The 20053-nt window shown below is 40.2% G+C and overlaps 1 protein-coding gene across 5 annotated transcripts in view; it reads right to left on the bottom strand.

Annotated features, from left to right (window-relative positions):
- The window catches only part of ttc1 (tetratricopeptide repeat domain 1), a 41299-nt gene continuing 21246 nt past the window's right edge, over window positions 1-20053 (bottom strand). For all 5 annotated transcript variants that reach the window (XM_055642937.1, XM_055642939.1, XM_055642941.1 and 2 more), the window contains exons 7-8: window positions 5486-5540; window positions 1-622 (exon numbers count right to left, since the gene is read on the bottom strand). In XM_055642937.1, coding sequence (XP_055498912.1) covers window positions 486-622; window positions 5486-5540 — 192 coding nt within the window. In that variant the 3' untranslated portion in view covers window positions 1-485. The remainder of the gene's footprint in view (window positions 623-5485; window positions 5541-20053) is intronic.

The following is a 20053-nucleotide window of genomic DNA, read 5'->3' as shown; positions in this document are numbered from 1 at the left end:
TGAAGTACAGCTTTAATATTTTATTTCCAGTAAGTTCTCTGAATCATGAAAGTATATTCTAACTTTATTTTTTAAGTTCACAGAAAACAAGGAAGTTTAAAACAAGGAGTTATTCAGCATGATCAACAGTATATAACTAGACATCTCATCAGTAGTTTGCAGATCTCAAACAAAAATCTACCCTGTGTTACATGGTGATTTTCATATGCATTTAACGAAAATGAAGAAATTTGTTTCCAAACACCATACTTTGTTTAATACATCCAAATTTAACGACAAATATATTAAGAGCTGTAACTGTTGCCTTTACTTCCAAAGAGCAGCTCAAATCAAGTGTCTTAAAACTATACAAGTACCTGCAAAAATGCAGCAATAATTGGAACAAATCTGTTTGCTGGGAGAATAGAAAAGCAGTATTTTATAATTTAACAGCTAAATTTTGTTCCATGCACACCCTTAGACTGAGCTATTACCAGTAATAAGCATTATCTATTATTGTTATTTGGGTTTTGCACAAAGTTGACAGAGTATGAGCCGGAGTTTGGATCCTGGTTTAACAGGAAGTTGTCAGTGGACAGGCCAAAAGGTCGCAGAACCATGTTGCCAAGATCTTTCAGCTTGCCTACAATAAAAAGAAAATAATCTGTAGCGTGATTCTTCAAGATATCAAAGGAGATAGTCTGCAGACAATTACAATAAAGTCATTCAGAAGCCTCCCCCCCGATCGCTGCATATTTGCATGAACAAATAATTCCTCTGCTAATGGACAAGCTAGCACTGCTATAAAATCATTCTGCAACAAACTGTCCACAGGTAGATAATTATCTTGAGATGATGCCGCACAATACGTAAGCAACCAATGCACTGATCCAATTTTCCATAAAAGGTGGATTGCGTACAAAGGTTCAGTGCAATCAACTTACATCATGCTTGTATGTGAAAACAGGCAAGTGACTCAGCCTGAAGATTATGAAACATTTTAGACATAGAAACACTCACCCTGTATTTTACAGTTGTATTGACAGTAACATGTACGCACATATCACTTAATGTGCAAGTCCAATGCTCCATGCATTTCTGATCCTCCACAAGGTCTGATATTTTTCAAAGGAAATCAATGATCTGACATGAACTACTCATTCTTCTGAGATAAACTTAATGATTTCAATGAAATAATGGCTTAATAGTCAAAAATCACATTGGCTTTTCATAAGTTATGGTACATAACCAGTGCAGAAATATATATACCTGAGCTTGAAGCGATAGCTCTACAATGTGGTGGCTTAACACTATGTGTGCCAGAAGTTAAGGTTCATTGGTACCATAACGCCTGTTCAAAAAAATTACACTATGCAATTTATTAAGTTACTTTTAAATGATTCACAAAAAGCAACAAACTGGTGACATTCTTGTTAAAATACTATCAACTACCGGAATAACTCTGAAGGTAAATACACTGTTCAGCATAGAACCAAGTCATACAAACCAGGAAGATCTCAAGTGTAACCCAAGAATATGGACATACACGCAGTTAGTTTTCTCAGTCAAAGCAATGTCGCATGACAAATGGATTAAAAATAGCCAGGTTTTTGCTTCTGATTAATTTTGCTAGACATTCTTGTCAGGAAATAAGAGTACAAAATTAAACATAACCTCCTCTCAGGTCATATAATATGCAGGTTTGCATCATTTTGGTGAATATGTGGTGAAACATATTTGTCCATGGTCTTAAAATATTGTCACCATTCATGAACCCATTTTCCATAACAATTGTACTGGTGAAAAGACTTGAAGTTATGACAAGGGAAACTTGTTTTTCATTTTTAAGAATCTAAATTCAAATCTACCATACCTTCTGCCTTCAACTATAAAATACTATGTGAAATATGATTAGCAGAGGATGTGAACTTAATGCAGTTGGATAACAATTTGTTTCAGGAAAATGGCCAACGTGACAGAAAAATCAAACATGCTGGTTTTCTATGAGAATTAAAGGCATATTAAAAGGCTGACAACCATATAAAGAATTTAAAAGGCTGACAACCATACAAAGAATTTAACAATCTAAATGTGCTGCTCACTAGATTGATCATAAAATAATAAAGCATGGATGAATGAAACTTTACCTAGTTAGTTTAACACTGTCACTCTAACTCAAGTACAATAATTCTACCCATTTGGTAAAAAATTGCACTTTCCCATGTTGTCTCTGATTATTAATTCTTCAGCCATCATAAACATGTTGCTTTTTTAAGTTAGCCCCTCAATGATATTAAATACCATCATCCAAGTCATGAACTGATCAAAACAGGCATTAATCACAAGCTTTTTAAAAAAAACTTCCATAGCCAATGTTGCATACACACTGTTACAAACATTTGTATTCCATAGACTTCCATTTTGTTAATAAATTATCAATGACTGATGAAGTGCATTCCAAAGGCTTGATATTCATGAAATGCTTTCCTCATTTCAGCTCATCAATCACCATAAATCTATAAACTTTAATTACAAACCTTGTTTCTTGAACAGATTTGTTCTACATTTACTCTATGTAATATATTATTTAATGCTCTTTCAATCGCCATATATGCAAAATTGTACATGCCACTAATCCTCTGGTGCACTTCACTCATCAAAAAACTCAGTCAATTTCACCCGAACAGAAATATGCCAACTCTCCTTTATTAGCCCCTATTTTCCTCAGGTCTGTTAGCTTTCCCCTGGATTATTTTGAAATTGATTTTCCTTTCTTTCTGAATTGAGTGCAGCATATGCAATCTTCCAGCCTTCTGGCATATCCCTTACATCCCTGGACAACTGTAATGTTGGGGCAGTACCTCAGACTTTCAATCCCCTCAGCAACCCAAAATGCATCCAATCAGGAGCACTTCATAGTCATGCAATTTTTTCCTGCATGTTATTTTATTTTTAGCTCACTCAAAACCAAAGTAGCATTCTTGTTTACAATACCTTTGGTAACATACTTATACTTAGTAAATGCACGAAGATGTTGATGAAAAGTGCATAATGGCACTTCAGTCATTTGTCAAATGATGATGGTGTAGAAAAAGTGCCACATTATCAATTATCTAAAACCTTTGGAAAAACTGCTCTCCTGTCTATTGCCTACTATTTGATGACCTTTAATATGATAGGTAGCATTAAAGCTCCAGTGAAAGATCACTTAGAATGTATTTTTTTAAAAGTGTACACAATGTTACGATTAGTTAACGTGGTGAAATATTACAAATCATCTCCCTTTCATTATTAAAACTAAATTTAGCCAATGAAACAGAACATCTCACAGACATTTCACTCGCAAAACATTAAGCAATTAAAACCAACCCTTCATGCAAAGCTATGTATGCACATACATGCCAACCACAACTTCTGTAGCATCACAGTATGATCATATATAGAATCTTAAGGTCCTCTAGGTCATTTAATAGTATTTAACTGAACTAATGTAGATTTAAATAAAACTAATTTTATTATTGAAAAGGGGACATTTTGGGAACAATAAAACATTGTATTTACTGAAAATGACTCTGCCCTTAGCCACAATGACTGAACCTTACAGTTAACTCAATGTTTTATTGATTATCCAGAAGCCAACTGATTTATTTATTTAATGGGTGGAGCCAATGATAAAGTAATTTTATGATAAAAGCAGCCGTTGTTTAGGTATTAAATCAAATAAAATATAATATGCACCATACATTTTTGAAAAAAGTTGCAAACTAATTGCTTCCATTCTTGTTTAATCAGAAGACTCAAGGCTTCTACCAACACCACTGCTGAATGGCTGCTAGGAAATAATGACTAAATCAGATAATCATCTAAATATGCCAATTCTGATAGGAAAGCTGGGCTTTACTGATAATCCAAGGACTGCGAAAATAGGGGACTCAATGTTGACAGAGCTGCGAGTGTCAACTCATTTCATAAAGTAGCACTTGAAGGACACTAGTGCAATGTGTTGTCAGAATATCAACTTCCAAACCATTTTCTAATTATTTCTCTTTATAAATGCTACTTAGGCAGTCAAATATTTATGACATTTTCTATTGTACAATCTACTGTTCACTGTACAATCCAGTGTTTTGGAATGTTGATTAAAATTACAATTTATTATTTCTTCACCATAGGACGTTGAAGTCAATGTTGTTTCACAACCCCAACCTCAGCTGTGATCTGCTAACTCATCTGCTGTCAAGGATCAAATCCAGGGTCTTCCCTTAAAATGCACCCATCACATAAATTGTGCACTTAATGGGGGAGCATGTTAATAACAAGCTCACAAGATGATGCAAGTTGGACTACAGGAAATGTAGAGTTTTGGATCAGTTGTGGATGGAAAGTGAAAAACAAACGCCTCTTAACAATAGACATAAATTAATGTTTCAGGTGCAGACAGGTTTGGTCAGGCTATGGATAGACACAAAATGCTGGAGTAACTCAGCGGGTCAGGCAGCCTCTTTGGAGAAAATGGATAGGTGACATTTTGGGTCAGGAAACTTCTACAGTCCAAAGAAGGGTCTTGACCAGAAATGTTACCAATCCATTTTCTCCAAAGATGTTGTCTGACTCGGTGAGTTACTCCAGCATTTTATGTCTATCTTTGGTATAAACTATCATCTGCAGTTCCTTTTTATTAGGCCCTATCTGGATTAAAAAACATGGAGCTCTTATAATGCTCAGTGTTGAATTAGAAACTCAGTTAAGGTTAATAGGATGTTTAGTTTGCTAAGATAGTGGCCATGGGATGAGCGAATGGAAGTTGTGGTGAGGAAACAAAGCTGTGGCTGTGTTTTCCCCATCTTTAAAAGGAAGAAAACGGACCTCATTTTGAAGAAGATATTAAGGAACTAGATTGTCATCTAAAAATTGTACAAGCATCGAGAAGTGGTTTAGACATAATGTGTACATTATGCCTCGAATCTGGTGATATTTTTTTTTAATAATCTTGAAATCAAATCATAAGCAAGGAGATGGCTAAATAAAACCAAACAGACAACTTTGAAACCAATAGTGGAGGCTGGGAACTGAAACCATACAGTAGATGCTCAGGCTATGATTAGGTAAGAGCAAAATTTGGAAAGGGTAGTCCAATTCAGCTGGACTGTATTCGTGAACTATAAGAGGAAGCTTGAAAAATCAAAACCTGTAGTTTATTTGCTGGATCAGTGGAAAGATGGCAAGAGCTGTGCATGCAGTCACTTTTAAACCTCCAGCTGGACAATATTAAAATTGAACTTTATTGAGCATGCAGTTTTAGAGATATGTAAAAGCATTATATAGGTGTTTTACAACACATAACTTATAAACAGGCTACAACGTCAATGAATTAAAAATTGAACGCTTTTCCATTTCCCCACAATTTTTCACTGACATGAAAACACATGGGTAAAGTATTTTCGCATGATATTAGTTTCAACTAAATATTTATATCAGAAGTATTGGGCATGGTAAAAATACATACCTAGCATCTCTTCTTTCATCTTCTCATTTCTTTCTTCAATTTGCTGCGGTAACCGCTATGGTGGAAAAGAACAAAATAAGACCAAGTTAACAAATAACATGCACTCCTGACAATCATTCAAATATAAACAATATTTATCACAATAATGAGATAGGTATAATGAGCAGACATAAAAATTTACCAGATTAAAAAAATTATATTTTAGATCATCGATCAACTTTGAAGTGATGGTGAGCCATCGCAATAGACCTGTTTTGTAACAGGATTTAGAATCACTGGCAATGAAGGAACAGCAATGATGTATGACTTCAAGTGCAGGTAGGGCTCACAGGTTTGGTAGGTGCCAGTTCTTGGATGGTTGAGTACTGGACTAGTTTGCTTGAGTTATAAGGAGTGACTGGACAGGTTAGAACCATTTTCTCTGGAGCATGAGAGGCTAGAGATATTTTAAAAAATGGGAATAGCTAAAGTGAATGACCAGTCATTTTCTTAGGAACAGGGGTCTAAAACTAGTGGAGTTTAAGGCGAGTGGGTAAAAATTTTAAAGATAAACCAAGGGGCAAGTTCATATGGAATGAGCCTCCAGAGAAAGCGATAGCAGTAGGCACCATTAAAATGTATAAAAGCGATTTAAACAGGCAGCGTGATAAAGAAGTTGACTGGTATGCTTGCTTTAATTAATCGGGACACTGAATAAAAGTCAGAAAGTCATGATGCACCTCTACAGGACTTTGGCTAGGATGCATTTCGAGCATTGTGTGCACTTTGGGTCACCCGCTACACAAATAAGGTGACAGCTTTGGTGAGGGTGCAGAAGAGGTTCATCAGAATTCAGCCTTGTTTAGGGGATATTAGCTAGAGGCATAGATAGGATAGACAGTAAGAACGTTTATCCCAGGGTATAAATGTCAAAGACTATAGAGGGCTTTGAGTGAGGCATATGGATATGTAGGGAATGGGGGATATGCATCATGTACAGGGAGATAAAATTAGTTTATTTTAGCATTACCAAATTTCATTCCATGAGATTATCTTGCTGGCCTGTTATGCATGGATGGCCTGTTTCTATGCTGGACATTGCCTGGTCCATCAAATGGTGTTGATCTCTCCACCAGCAGTGGAATCTATAGGATTTGCTGCCTCAAGCAGGAAATTATTATCAGAGCCTGATACCACTGTGGCCACGCTCTCTTGTCGCTATCTTTGGGAAGCCGTGAAGTAGCCCAAGAAATGTTACCACCAGGTTCAAGAATATCTTCCTCTATTCAACCATCAGAACTTTAACCACCTCACCACTGAAACTTTATGAACTTTATGTTCAAGAATGATGATTGTTCCATGTACTGTATTTTGTTTTTTTTTGTACCACTATGAGCTGGTTTATTCAGAATAACAAAATCATTATATATTTATTTGTTGTTGTTCTGGTTCATTTTCAATGCATGTTAAAACACATTTGTACTCCCTGGCTTTTGACCATGCCTGAGGCTTTGCTTCTGCTTGTGGTGTTTTTGATGTTTCTTTATTTTACTTCTTTTCCTACTATTCCTTTTGATTGTTATTTTTGGTGTGTATTAACTTTTTTGTCAATGATTAGTGATGTACAGCACTTTGTTGCAGCTATGTTTGTTTTTAAAGTGCTCTATAAATAAAATTATTATTATTATTATTATTATAAATAGTTACTCTTGAATCTCGAAAAGAAATACCAACTAACTATCCAATTATCAAATCAGTATACTATCTAGACATTTGGTTTTTTTTGGCCAATATTTCAGGCAGATATCTGATGTCTGTATTTTGGTGCAATTTACTTTGAAGTGTACATGCTATGCTGAACTGTCCCATTCTCATATTAGCAATTATGGGAATAACTGCCACCATGTTTCTTGACATTGAGAGCCTGCGAAGACAGGTGGTATGTTAATTATTGAGCTAATCAATTTCCAACCAATCGATTGCTGATAAGCTGCACCCTTGCAGTGCTGCTGCAGCCAACAATATTCTTGCCTTTATGGTGGCAATCTGCCTTTATCATATAGTGGTCCAGCTCCAAAAACCTTTCGATTCAAATGCAGTGCTGAGTCATGGCAGACCTGGAGCCAAACAGGATCGTGCTCATTCCAATGGTTTCTGGCTCAATTTGGGTCTTTGTCTAGGGGGGTGGAATGATGGTACATATGCAAATGTAATTGAATGTGTATTATCCATGTACAGATGGGTTTGAAGCAAGTGCTGGGTTTTATGAAAAATGCGTGAATATCAAGGCAATGGGATAGAAATTAATTAATTTGCACGGCTGATGGATATTTATGGATAACAATAATCAAGCAAAGTTAACGAGAAAGTATCAGATGCACTATAGATGATTTAACAGCACCTACTTTGCAGTTGGAGAGGAGCTGAGGTTCCTAAAGTCCTTTTTATTGTTATTAATGATACAAATACAATTTATGGGATCCACCTTCAAGGCACTTTCAGACAGTATTAAAAATAGTGAGGCATAGAGCTCAACATGGTCTTGCCAGTTGTGTGATAGGATGTACTTAAGATTGACACCAGGTTTGCCTAAACAAAGATTTGGTACTGAAATCAACAATTATGAGTTTCAGAACGGATTAAAACTAGGACTGAAAAGTTCTGAACAGCCAAGAGCTTTCCTTGCTCCTAAAATAAACTCAGGAGTGACCCAAAAAACAGATTTACATTGAGTCCATTAAATGTCCCATGGCAAAATCAATGATTTTACAAAAATTATATTTTTGTGCATTAGATTAAAACACAACCCTTTACATTAACTAACTAGTTAAATATTTGTATATATAATTCTGAAGAATTATATATTTAATAATAATATAGTAATAATAATTCTGAAGGGTCTCGACCCGAAACGTCACCTATTCCTTCGCTCCTTAGATGCTGCCTCACCCGCTGAGTTTCTCCAGCATTTTTGTCTACCTTCGATTTTTCCGGCATCTGCAGTTCTTTCTTAAATGTATATATATTAATAAATTGTTTGAAATACCAATTCGATATTTTGTTACAAAATAATTGATTTGTAAACCACGAATATTCTACAGGTTTGAATAAAATACCAACATTTTATGCAGATTTGATATTTCACAAGAGCTGCAGCCATTTTTTTTTAAAGAACAAAATGAGATTTGAAAAGATAAAGCCACTGGCAATTGAACTTTCTGGTTTTTATAGGAATGCTTCTTAGCAGTATAATGCAACATTTATAGGAAATGTCAATGGTTTGATTTTTGTTAAAAAGGGACAGAATTAGGTCAATTTTGGGAAATTCCTCATGTGAAAAATGCTCATGTCGGTAGATTTCCAAATTGGTTTGGGCTAAAGTACCCAAGACTGGTTAATAAAAGATTTGGATACTTTATTTATTCAATTAGCCACATTATTTGGATGACACCAACAAGATTAATATTTAATGCCCATCCGTAACAGCACTCAGGGTCAGTGGTTTACTAGATTATTCCAAAGTTAAGAGTTAACCTCATTGGTATGGATCCGATGACAGGTTTCTATTGATAACAGATACAAACGAACCAGCGTGTTTCTACAATTGATAGATACAACGTCGACAAATTATTTAAAATTAGATGATTTATTCAAATTAACAGTATGATCCAGCTCTCTTGGTGTCATTTGACATCATGAATATCCGGAACTAAAGGCCTCATGAGTGATCTTCCAGTGATTTAACCAGAAAGCCACCTATCACTAACAAGTAATTTGATGACGCAGTGGAACATTTCCAGTGATAATGCAAAGCAAATTTAATAACAAATGTATTGCACAGTATTTATTTATTTATTTTTTATAATGACATATTGGTATGAGATTGGTATGATTACCAGTTTCCAGCATGATTTTATTTTTATAGCCAAAAACTGCAAATCCATTTACATAGGGTCTACATCTATATTTATAGAATAGTATAATTCACTGGGATACAGTATTACCATTTAATTAACTTAATTGGCCATTGTAAAATGCCACTGGTATGTAGAATATGCAGAGAGTTGATGGGAATGTGGGGTGAATAAAATGGAATTAGTGTAAACGGGTGCTTGAAGTGCTGAACTAAAATAAAATCTAAACCTCAGAAATTGCCCTTGTCTCTCTTCCTCGCAATCTCTGAGCAGGAGAAGTAGAAATGTTATTTTTAAGTAGAGATACTCTCCCATCATGTCAACTTTACAAGAACTGTCTGCAACCCAATTTCTAAAAGTCAAAAAGGTGTCGGCTGAGATTGCATAAATTGCATGGTAGGTCAATTAGCTACAGATTATTACAGATTTTAATTACTTCTAATATCTTAGTTGTAACTAATTAGTACAGATGTGTACTACATTGAAAAGCAACAGCTGCCCAATAACAGAATTAGCCTGCATAAGCTTGAAAGTTTAAAATATCGACTATATATTCTCATTCTGAATGAGTTAACCTGGGGCAAATAGCCTTCAATTTCTGCATCTGTTTTTATGAAGCAGAGGTTAGATAATATTAGGGTCTGACTTCAGAAAGCAAGGCTGGTGAGGGAAGGAGTTTGAAAAAAAAAATGCAAATGCATAACATTACATTACTATATCTATAAATGCCAAACATTTATAAGGCTATTTGTAAATTAAATAAATTACATTACAACTAAAACATTTTGCAACACTTTCCACAGGACAGTCTATAATCCAAGTTTTCTGATTTACATTAATAAAACATTCATTACGTTCCTCTGAATGCAGTCAGTGTGAAACACTTTTCTTGTTACATTATTTCAAGTTATGCCCTCTCATCAACCCATGAAAATTGCTTCAGGCACTTTTCCTGTCATCTGAAGTCAGAATGGATAACATGACACAAGCCATCTATGGTGTGAAACTAGGTTAGTGTCCAAAACCTGACATTTACCATGAATGTTAATGAAATCCCATTTACCCAGAAAAGCGAAACAGCAAATGAAATTTTGTGGTATTTTTTTTCATTGTTCTAATTAATAGCCCATCAAGCAAGTAACTGACCAAAAAAAATAAAAACCCTTAAATTTATTCTTTCATATTTACAAAATAAAATAACAGATTTTGGTGCAACTTCTAAATGAAAACAATAATGTCAATTAATTTTATACAAACACTTCCCCAAACTCAATCACCAATTTTGTCATTTGCATTTCTTGAACTGCAGGAAAGGGTCTGATAGTTCAGATTACTAATGATTAAGGAAGGACAGAAGAGGAATTAAAATTCTGTGAATTAAGAACAGAAGAAAACAACAGGAGTAAATGGCTGATTTTTTTTTTTTTTTTTTTTAAAGTGGTCGGAACTGGGTTTGATTCTTTACGTTTTCAGCATGTATTAGGGGTATAACTTAGATGAAAAGCCGATTGAACCCAATGTGTCCATGCCAGTCGAGAAAGAACTTCCCTGTTTAGCCTCACCTCGTGGCACTAGACCTGTCTGTAGGAATGCAGATCATGGCACTTTAAGTATACATTCAACTAGTATTTTTATGTTATGGGGATTTTTGCCTCTGCCACACTTTCAGGCAAAATGTTCCAGATCCCTATACACTCCAAGTTGAAAAGGTTTCTCCCATATTACCATGCAAGCAGTGTTGAGATTTGTCATCAATTGCAAGCCGCCCATGGGTTACAATCATCTGACTTATGGATATCCCTACTTACGAGTAAGCTCCCACAATATTAAAATTCAAAAGTTCGGCATACATAAGTTCATTCCTACAAATGGCAGAACTAGTTTCCTCTCTTTCCACTTTCAGTATTTTTTCTTACTTAGACATGTGCTTTTGAAACCTTCCATTACTATATACCATAGAGTATTTTTTGTGTATTTCAAACTTACTGACAAAATCAATTTATGGACATTAGTAAAAAACTTTATGTATAAATTGTCTGCAGGTAACAAGTGGCCATTTTCTTAAAACAAAAGACCTAAAACTACATAGCAACAAAGTGATCTAGCTATGTTTTTCTGCAACATGTTAAACGCAATTCTGCATAGTCAATAGTCCGACATGGCCGGAGTTGCCGCCTCACCCGCGTTCCAGGCTCAGCAACCCACAGCCTCTACGATGCAGACTCCAGCAGCACGTGGTCTGACTCTGCTGGTTCCTACTGCTCCCACAGGGAACCTCAGTTGTGATGGGTCTTCCCCTTCCCCCTCTTTTAACCAGGTTACCCGACCACACCCCACCCATACAATAGTCCTCACGCCACCCCCCCCCCCCCCCCCCCCCCCGAACCCCCCCCCCCCCCCCCCCCTGAACACCCATCACCCCCCCCCCACACCAGACCTTGCCTTAGCCTCTGTCCACTCCCCGGCTCCCCTCTGACCCCAATCCTTGTTGTGTCTTCACCATCCCCCTTTCCGATACGGAATGGTCTGTCCTCAGCAGAGGCCTCACCTTCGTTCCCCTCTGCCCCCACCTCAACGAGTACCGGGTCCGCCATGACCTAGAGTTTTTCTTCCGTCGCCTCCATGCCTTTTTCTATGGGAAGAGGTCCTCACTACCCAATGATGACCCCTTCTCCAGTCTCCATCGGTCCCTCTCCTATTGGACTCCCCAGAACGTATTTCTGCCCTCTCTAGACCTCTATTTCTAACTGCTGGCGTGACATCAACTGCCTCAACGTTTCCACTCCCCTTACATACTCTAATCTCACCCCCTCTGAACATACAGCCCTCCGCTCACTCTGCAGCAACCCCAACATTATAATCAAACCCGCCGACAAGGGAAGTGCCATGGTAGTCTGGCACGACAACCTCCCAGACACCTCCTCCTACTTATCGGACTATGATCCCACAGACGAGCACAAGGCCTTAGTCTCACACACCATTTCTGATTTAATCACTTCTGGCTGTCTGCCTTCCACAGCCTCCAACCTTATCGTTTCCCAGCCCGGTTTTACCTTCTCCCCAAAATCCATAAACACAACTGCCCTGGCAGGCCCAATGTTCCTGCCTGCTCCTGTCCAACGGAAACGATTTCCACGTACCTCGACTCCATCCTATCCCCCAAGGTACAATCTCTCCCGACCTATGTCCAAGATACCTCACCTGCCCTTCATCACTTCAATGACCTGCTTTCCGAGCTCCCACTCCCTCATTTTTACTATGGATGTTCAGTCACTCTAAACCTCCATCCCCCAACAGAAAGGCCTTACTGCCCTCCATGTCTTCCTCGACCGCAGAACCGTCCAATTTCCCTCTACTAACACTCTACTGCGCCTAGCGGAGCTGGTCCTCACCCTCAACAACTTCTCCTTTGACTCCTCCCACTACCTCCAAGTTGAAGGCGCAGCTATGGGTACCCGCATGGGCCCCAGATATGCTGCTTCTTTGTAGGGTACATTGAACAATCCCTGTTCCAGGTGTACACTGGCCTATCCCCAAACTCTATCTACATGACACTGATGACTGCATCTGTGCTACCTCCTGCATCCATGGACTTCATCAACTTCACCACCAATTTTCATCCTGCACTCAAATTTACTTGGACCAACTCCGACACCCCCCTCCCCTTTTTTTTGATCTGCCTCCAGCACAGGAAATAGACTATTGACTGACATCTATTACAAACACACTGACTCCCACAACTATCTCGACTACACATCTTCCCACCTTGCTTCCTGCAAAGATTCTAGAGTTCCAATTCCTCCGTCTGCGCCCAATATGCGTGTTCCATACCAGGACATCCATGATGTCCTCATTCTTTAGGGAAACACAATCCTCTGAAATTTTCGCCATCTCCAACGGGATCCCACCACTAGCCACATTTTCCCATTTCCACCCCTTTCCGCTGAGACCATTCTCTCCGCAACTCCCTGGTTAACATCTCTTCCCACCCAAACGACCCCCTCCCCAGGTACCTTCCCCTGCAACACCTGCCGCTATAACTCCTCCCTCGGCTCTGTCCAGGGACCCCGCCAGTTCTTTCAGGTTAGGCGGAGATTCACCTGTACCTCCTCCAACCTCATCTACTGTATCCATTGTTCAAGGTATGGACTCATACACCGGCAAGACCAAACGTAGACTGGGTGATCGTTTCGCGGAACACCTTCGCTCAGGCCGCCTGAACCACCTGATCTCCCGGTTGCTGGACACTTTAATTCTCCTTCCCATCCCTACACATACCTTTGTCCTAGGTCTCCTCCATTGTCAGAGTGAGGCTAAATGCAAATTGGAGGAACAGCATCTCATATTTCACTTGGGTAGCTTGCAGCCCAGTGGTATGAATATTGATTTCTCCCAATTCAGGAAGCCCTGGTAATCCCTCTCTCTCTCTATCCCTCCCCCACACAAGTCACACTAGCTTCTCATTTTCACCCTACAGCTAACAATGGCCTGTTTCTTTTATCATTGTCACTTTTTTTTTGCATATCTTTTATTCATTCTTCTTTATCTCTCCACATCAGCGTCTATATCTCGTTTCCCTTATCCCTAACCAGTCTGAAGAAAGGTCTTGACCCTAAACGTCACCCATTCCTTCTCTCCAGAGATGCTGCCTGTCCCGCCGAGTTACTCCACCTTTTTGTGTCTATCTTCTGCGTAGTCAATGATATATACAAAAAGCTGGAGTAACTCAGCAAGTCAACAGCATCTCTGGAGAAAAAGAATAGTGACGTTTCGGGTCGAGACCCTTCTTCAGACTCGATCCCAAAACGTCACCTATTCCTTTTCTCCAGGGATACTGTCTGACCCGCTGAGTTACTCCAGCTTTTTGCTATCTTTGGTTTAAACCAGCATCTGCAGTTCCTTCTTACATATTTCGTCTACATAGTCAAAACAGTGTCCCTGGGCTAGCAATCAAAATGCACTGGAAAATGTACTGAAATAAAAATAAATGACCCTCTCCTTGATGCTGGCGATACAATAGTGACACACATCATTTGAAAATATTGCTCTGCCAAATGCAATTGACAATTGTAAAGAATGGCACATTTTCTCAGCCTGAATGCCTGAAACTAAAGCATCCTACTAAGCAAATTGAATAGAGTAACACCTAAACAGCAAGGTGTCACCAACTGCTACTGGGAAACAATGTCTGGACTGACATTATTTGCACGGTAGATTTCAGAAATAATGATTTGTGCCTGCATGTGAAAATGGGCTTAAGAAATAATCAAAAATTACATTCATATCAAATGTTCTCTCCAAGAATTGAGAACAGAAGATATTCGCAATTCTACTTTGATTGGAGCACAAATTCCAGCATTTGCAGGCTTGTCTCTCCATTGTGCACGGATCTCAATCCTACGGATCTCAATCCTATCATACTCTTCCAATACAAAGCAGCATTGACAATTCCCAGAATACGTTTTAATAAGAAGAAACAGCTCACTGATAGTCAGTGACATTCAGTCACTCAACACCACCATCCCCCACCAGGAAGGCCTTAAAGCCCTCAGTTTCTTCCACAACCGCAGAACCATCTAATTTTCCACTACTAACACTCTTCTCAACCTGGTTGTCGCCCTCAACAACTTCTCTTTTGACTCCTCCCACTTCCTCCAAGTCTAAGGCGCACCTATGGGCACCCAGCATGGGCCCCAGCTATGCCTGCCTCTTTGTAGGGTACGTTGAACAATCCCTGTTCCAAGTGTACACTGGCCCTATCCCCAAACTGTATCTCCATTACACTGATGACTGCATCGGTGCTACCTACTGCACCTATGCAGAACTCATGGACTTCATCAACTTCACCACCAATTTTCATCATGCACTCAAATTTACTTGGACCATCTCCGACACCTCCCTTCCCTTTCTTGATCTGTCTCCATCACAGGAAATAGACTATTGACTGACGCTATTACAAACCCACTGATCCCACAACTATCTCGACTACACTTCTTCCAACCCTGCTTCCTGCAAAGACTTTATCCCATACTCCGAATTCCTCCGTCTACGCCGCATCTGCGCCCAAGATGAGGTGTTCCAAACTAGAACATCCGAGATGTCCTCGTTCTTTAGGGAACGGGGGTTCCTCTCTCCCATCATAGATGAGGCCCTCACTCGTGTCTCCTTGATATCCCGCAGTTCCGCCCTTGCTCCTCCTCTTAGTCGCAACAGAGACAATGTCCCCCTGGTCCTTACCTTCCACCCCATCAGCAGTCGCATACCTCCTCCCTCGACTCTGTCCAGGGACCCTGACAGTTCTTTCAGGTTATACCTCCTCCATCCTCATCTACTGTATCCGTGGTTCAAGATGTGGACTCTCATACATCAAGACCAAACGCAGTCTGGGCGATCATTTCGCGGAACACCTTCTCTCAGCCCACCTGAACCAACCGGATCTCCCGGTTATTGGACACTTTAATTCTCCTTCCCATTCCTACAGACCTTTCAGGGCTTGAAATTAACGGTTGCCCGGGTGCCATTGACCACCCAAAGTGCCGCCGGGCAACCTAAATCCCGAGTCATTTTGTCCATCATGGCACTGCAGATACTGGTTTATACCGATAGACACAAAAAACTGAAGTAACTCATCCTGGTCAGCAGGTCAAGCAGCATCTCTGGAGAAAAGGAACGTGACGTTTCGTGTCGGCGGCGGCTGTATTGCGGGGCAAAGATACTAGGTGCGTGGTGACGAAGGGTCGGAGCGAATGACGGGCCCCGAACAGCGGCAGCAGCTGCCGCGAAAGCGGCTCCACCACCTCCTCCCGCACGCCCTGATAGCGGCCGCTGCTTGCAAATCCGTCAACGGCGCTTTCAAAACAATCCCTCTTGCACGCCGAGGCCGGGAGGAGGGAGGGAGGGGGAGGCCTCCCCTCCTCCGTCAGCTTCTGAAGCAGCTGCACCAAAGATCCTATATCTATAGGATCTTTGAGCTGCACCACTCAGCCCCACACCTTGTTGGAGGGGAGGCGGTGGCGAGGAGATCCCAACCGCCTCCTCCTTTGGCGACAGCACTTGGCGTTGGACAAGGCAGCGGGGCGATGTTGTCCGAGGAGCGCTGACCTTCCTTCCTCCCCACCTCTTCTGCCCCTTCCTCTCTCTCTCTCTCTCTCTCTGTCTCTCTCTCTCATATACGCCCCCCTCCCCCCCTTATCCTGAGACCCCTCCTCTCCATCCCGCACTGATCCCAATTCCCGCCTCTATTCAGTCCTCACTGACATCCCCTGTGCTCCCCCCCTAAATCTATTCATCACCCTACCCACCTTGCATTGATTCTCCTACCACCCCCCCAACCATCCTACACCGGTCCCCCAATTCATCCTGTACTGACCCCCCTTCCCATCCATCCTGCACTTCTCCCCACATTCATACTGCACTGATCCTCCCATTCATCCCGTACTGATCCACCCTCCATTTACCCTGCACCGATCCCCCATCCATCCTGTAGTGATCTTCCCATTCATCCTGTACTGAACCCTCCATTCATCCTGTACTGATCCCCCCATTCATCTTTTACTGAACCCCCACCTTTCATCCTGTACTGAACCTCTCATTCATCCAATACTAATCCCCTCATTCATCTTTTACTAATCACCCTCATTCATCCTGTAGTGATCTGCCATTCATCCTGCACAGACCCTCCGATCTACACTGTCCTGACTCCCCCCCCCCCCCCCCCCCCCCCATCCTGTACTGATCCCCCCCCCCCCATTCATCCTGTGCTGATTCCACCCATCCATCCTGTACTGACCCCCCCCCCCGTTCAAGAAGAATGGGGGGGAACAGTCTGAAGAAGGGTCTCGACCCGAAACGTTGCCTATTTCCTTTGCTCCATAGATGCTGCCTCACCCGCTGAATTTCTCCGGCATTTTTGTCTACCCCCATTCATCCTGTGCTGAACCCATTCATCCTGCACTGATCACCCCCCCCCCCCCCCCCCCCCGTACCAATCCCCCCATTCCCCCCATTCAACACCACTGGCATCCCCGGTGCTCTCCCCTCACAATTTTACATACTCCAACCAACACGTACTAATTCACCTACCTCAATCCACCCATTCCGCACCGTTGCCTTCTCAACCTCCCCACCCCCGCCATCTATCCACCCGCACTGATTCACACACCCCCTGACCCTATTGTGCTGGAAATGTCTTCAGAGCGAACATTGACTATGTTTGATAACGGAATGCAATCAAATGTGTTTTAATTTCCAATGTTATTTGTTTTAGTCCATAAAGATGGATTAATTCAATTGTGAACACGTGAAACATTAAAACCGGTGTTCGATTGTCACTGCTGTCGTTGACACGTTATTACAGAATTCATTTTAACGGCAAATCAATGCTCTTAATATGGAGTATCAGTACTGTAGTTATTTAAGAGCAACATTCCTAACTATACGTTGGATTTATCCAGGTTTTACTTCTACAGTCGGTCATATACATTTAAAATTTGATCAGGAGATATTTCAGTTTAAATTTTAACGTTAATTCTTTAAACATTTTTTAACGTTAATTCTTCAATAATTTTTTTTAAATCTGGTGCGTACAAACTGGGTATCTTCATTGCTGTTCAAAACACGTACATCTAGTCTGAATGCCCGGTAATGTGGCGTTTTGACACCTTTAAACATATTACCAAAAGAGCATTTGCTGCAGTTATGTCCTTTGGCCATCTCGTCAGTTAGTGTCATGTCAGTCAGATGGGTATAGTCGGTTTTAACAGATATTATCATAAAATGCCTTTAGAAATTTTCTTGCAACCTGTATATTTTGTTATGGATAAATTATGTGGGAAGCCAGAGTGTTTCTGTGCCAATAGCAATAACGACCCATGCTATGACCATGTCATGGTAATTTTCAGGCCTTCACAGAAAACATGCTTGCATCAATCTGTAGTGTGCATGGTTAAGTATATATGTTACCATGGTCCAGGATTTATTGACACAGGTTGATTATATGCTGAACAATCCAACCAAATTTTTGTTTGGAAGTGGAAAGAACTAATAGGAATTGCATTAATTGCAATGTGTAAAAAGAGTTGAGATATTGTATTATAATTTTGCTGCATGTGATTGTGGTATATATCATGTCTTGATCGGTGAATATGTTTAGTTTGTGAGTTATTTGAAGCAGAAATAATATGTGAATGTAGACAAAAGTGCTGGAGAAACTCAGCGGATGTAGCAGCATCTATGGAGCGAAGGAAATAGGCAACGTTTCAGGGCAAAACCCTTCTTCAGACTGATGGGTTTAGGCCTGAAACATTGCCCATTTCCTTCGCTCCATATATGCTGCTGCACCCGCTGAGTTTCTCCAGCACTTTTGTCTACCTTCAATTTTCCAGCATCTGCAGTTCCTTCTTGAACATAGTATGTGAATGCTTCATTGAGCATAATTCCGACTGATAACTAAGCACTTCGTCCGCGCACGTTATCGCACGCGTCATGCAAACCGTCTTAAATGACCACCTAAACTGTCATTTGGCAACCTAAAATGCTGTCAAAGATGCCCGGCTGGCAACTGGTAAAAACGTTAAGTGAGAGCCCTGCTTCTGTCCTCGGTCCCCTCCATTGGCAGAGTGAGGCTAAACGCAAATTAGAAGAACAGCATCTCATATTTGACCCACATCGCACTAACTTTTCATTTTCACCCTACAAACAGCTTATAATGGCCTATTTCCAATATCATAGTTACTATTTCTCATTCATTGTTCTTTATCTCTCCACATCAATGTCTCTCGTTTCCCTTATCCCTAACCAGTCTGACCCGAAACGTCACTCATTCTTTCTCTCCAGAGATGCTGCCTGTCCTGCTGAGTTACTCCCGTTTATTGTGTCTATCACTGATATTTAATGCTGATATACATACCTGCAATCCCTTTTTTACCCTTTGAGGCAAATTTACGGGAAAAGAAAATCACAGAGAGTGTTATGTTTGGCTGCACAAATGCCCAAAACAACGACAACAACGTTTTATAAATTATGTCAAATTTAAATGTCTCAATATCTATATTCCTACGCCCCAAATAAACTGTACTTTTAATTATAGAAGTTTAAAGAACTAAGCTTCATGACAATGCACTATTTACGTGCTTATCAATTACAATATGATTCGTAAACCCTAGTTCCGTGCATTTATCCAAAACAACAGGGATCTCGTGGCATTGCTAGAAAGACCAAATACAGGCAGTCTTCTCATGAAATGCGTTATAGAGCAAAGAATAATTGGAGCAGAATGTGCAGACGTAATTCCCATCTGTTCCCTCCCAGACTAAATAGGAAGATGCCAGGTCCTTCATCATTCTATCCATTTAATACACCTCATTATACTCCCTTTAATCCACTTTCCTCAAGATGATTTAGTTTCCATTTTAAAACCACAAATTTTGCTTGTATATTTATAATACTTTGATGCCATTTGCAGTTAAATAACCAAACAATTATATCAGGAACGGTTGGAAATAGCTGAACCACTGTATCTTTCTCTTTCAGGAGCTGGGAAGCACAATTTATGTGTTCCAGCGACATCAGTGGCAGGAGGGTGATATTACAGCTTTATATCCACAATCAATTTGATTGCGTAAAGATGGGACAATGATAAAAAGCAAGAGTTTGAACAGAAAATATCTAAGAAAGA

Source organism: Leucoraja erinacea, chromosome 11 (assembly GCF_028641065.1).
Source record: "Leucoraja erinacea ecotype New England chromosome 11, Leri_hhj_1, whole genome shotgun sequence".
Taxonomy (NCBI): Eukaryota; Metazoa; Chordata; class Chondrichthyes; order Rajiformes; family Rajidae; genus Leucoraja; species Leucoraja erinaceus.
This window is presented reverse-complemented; position numbering and strand designations above follow the sequence as displayed.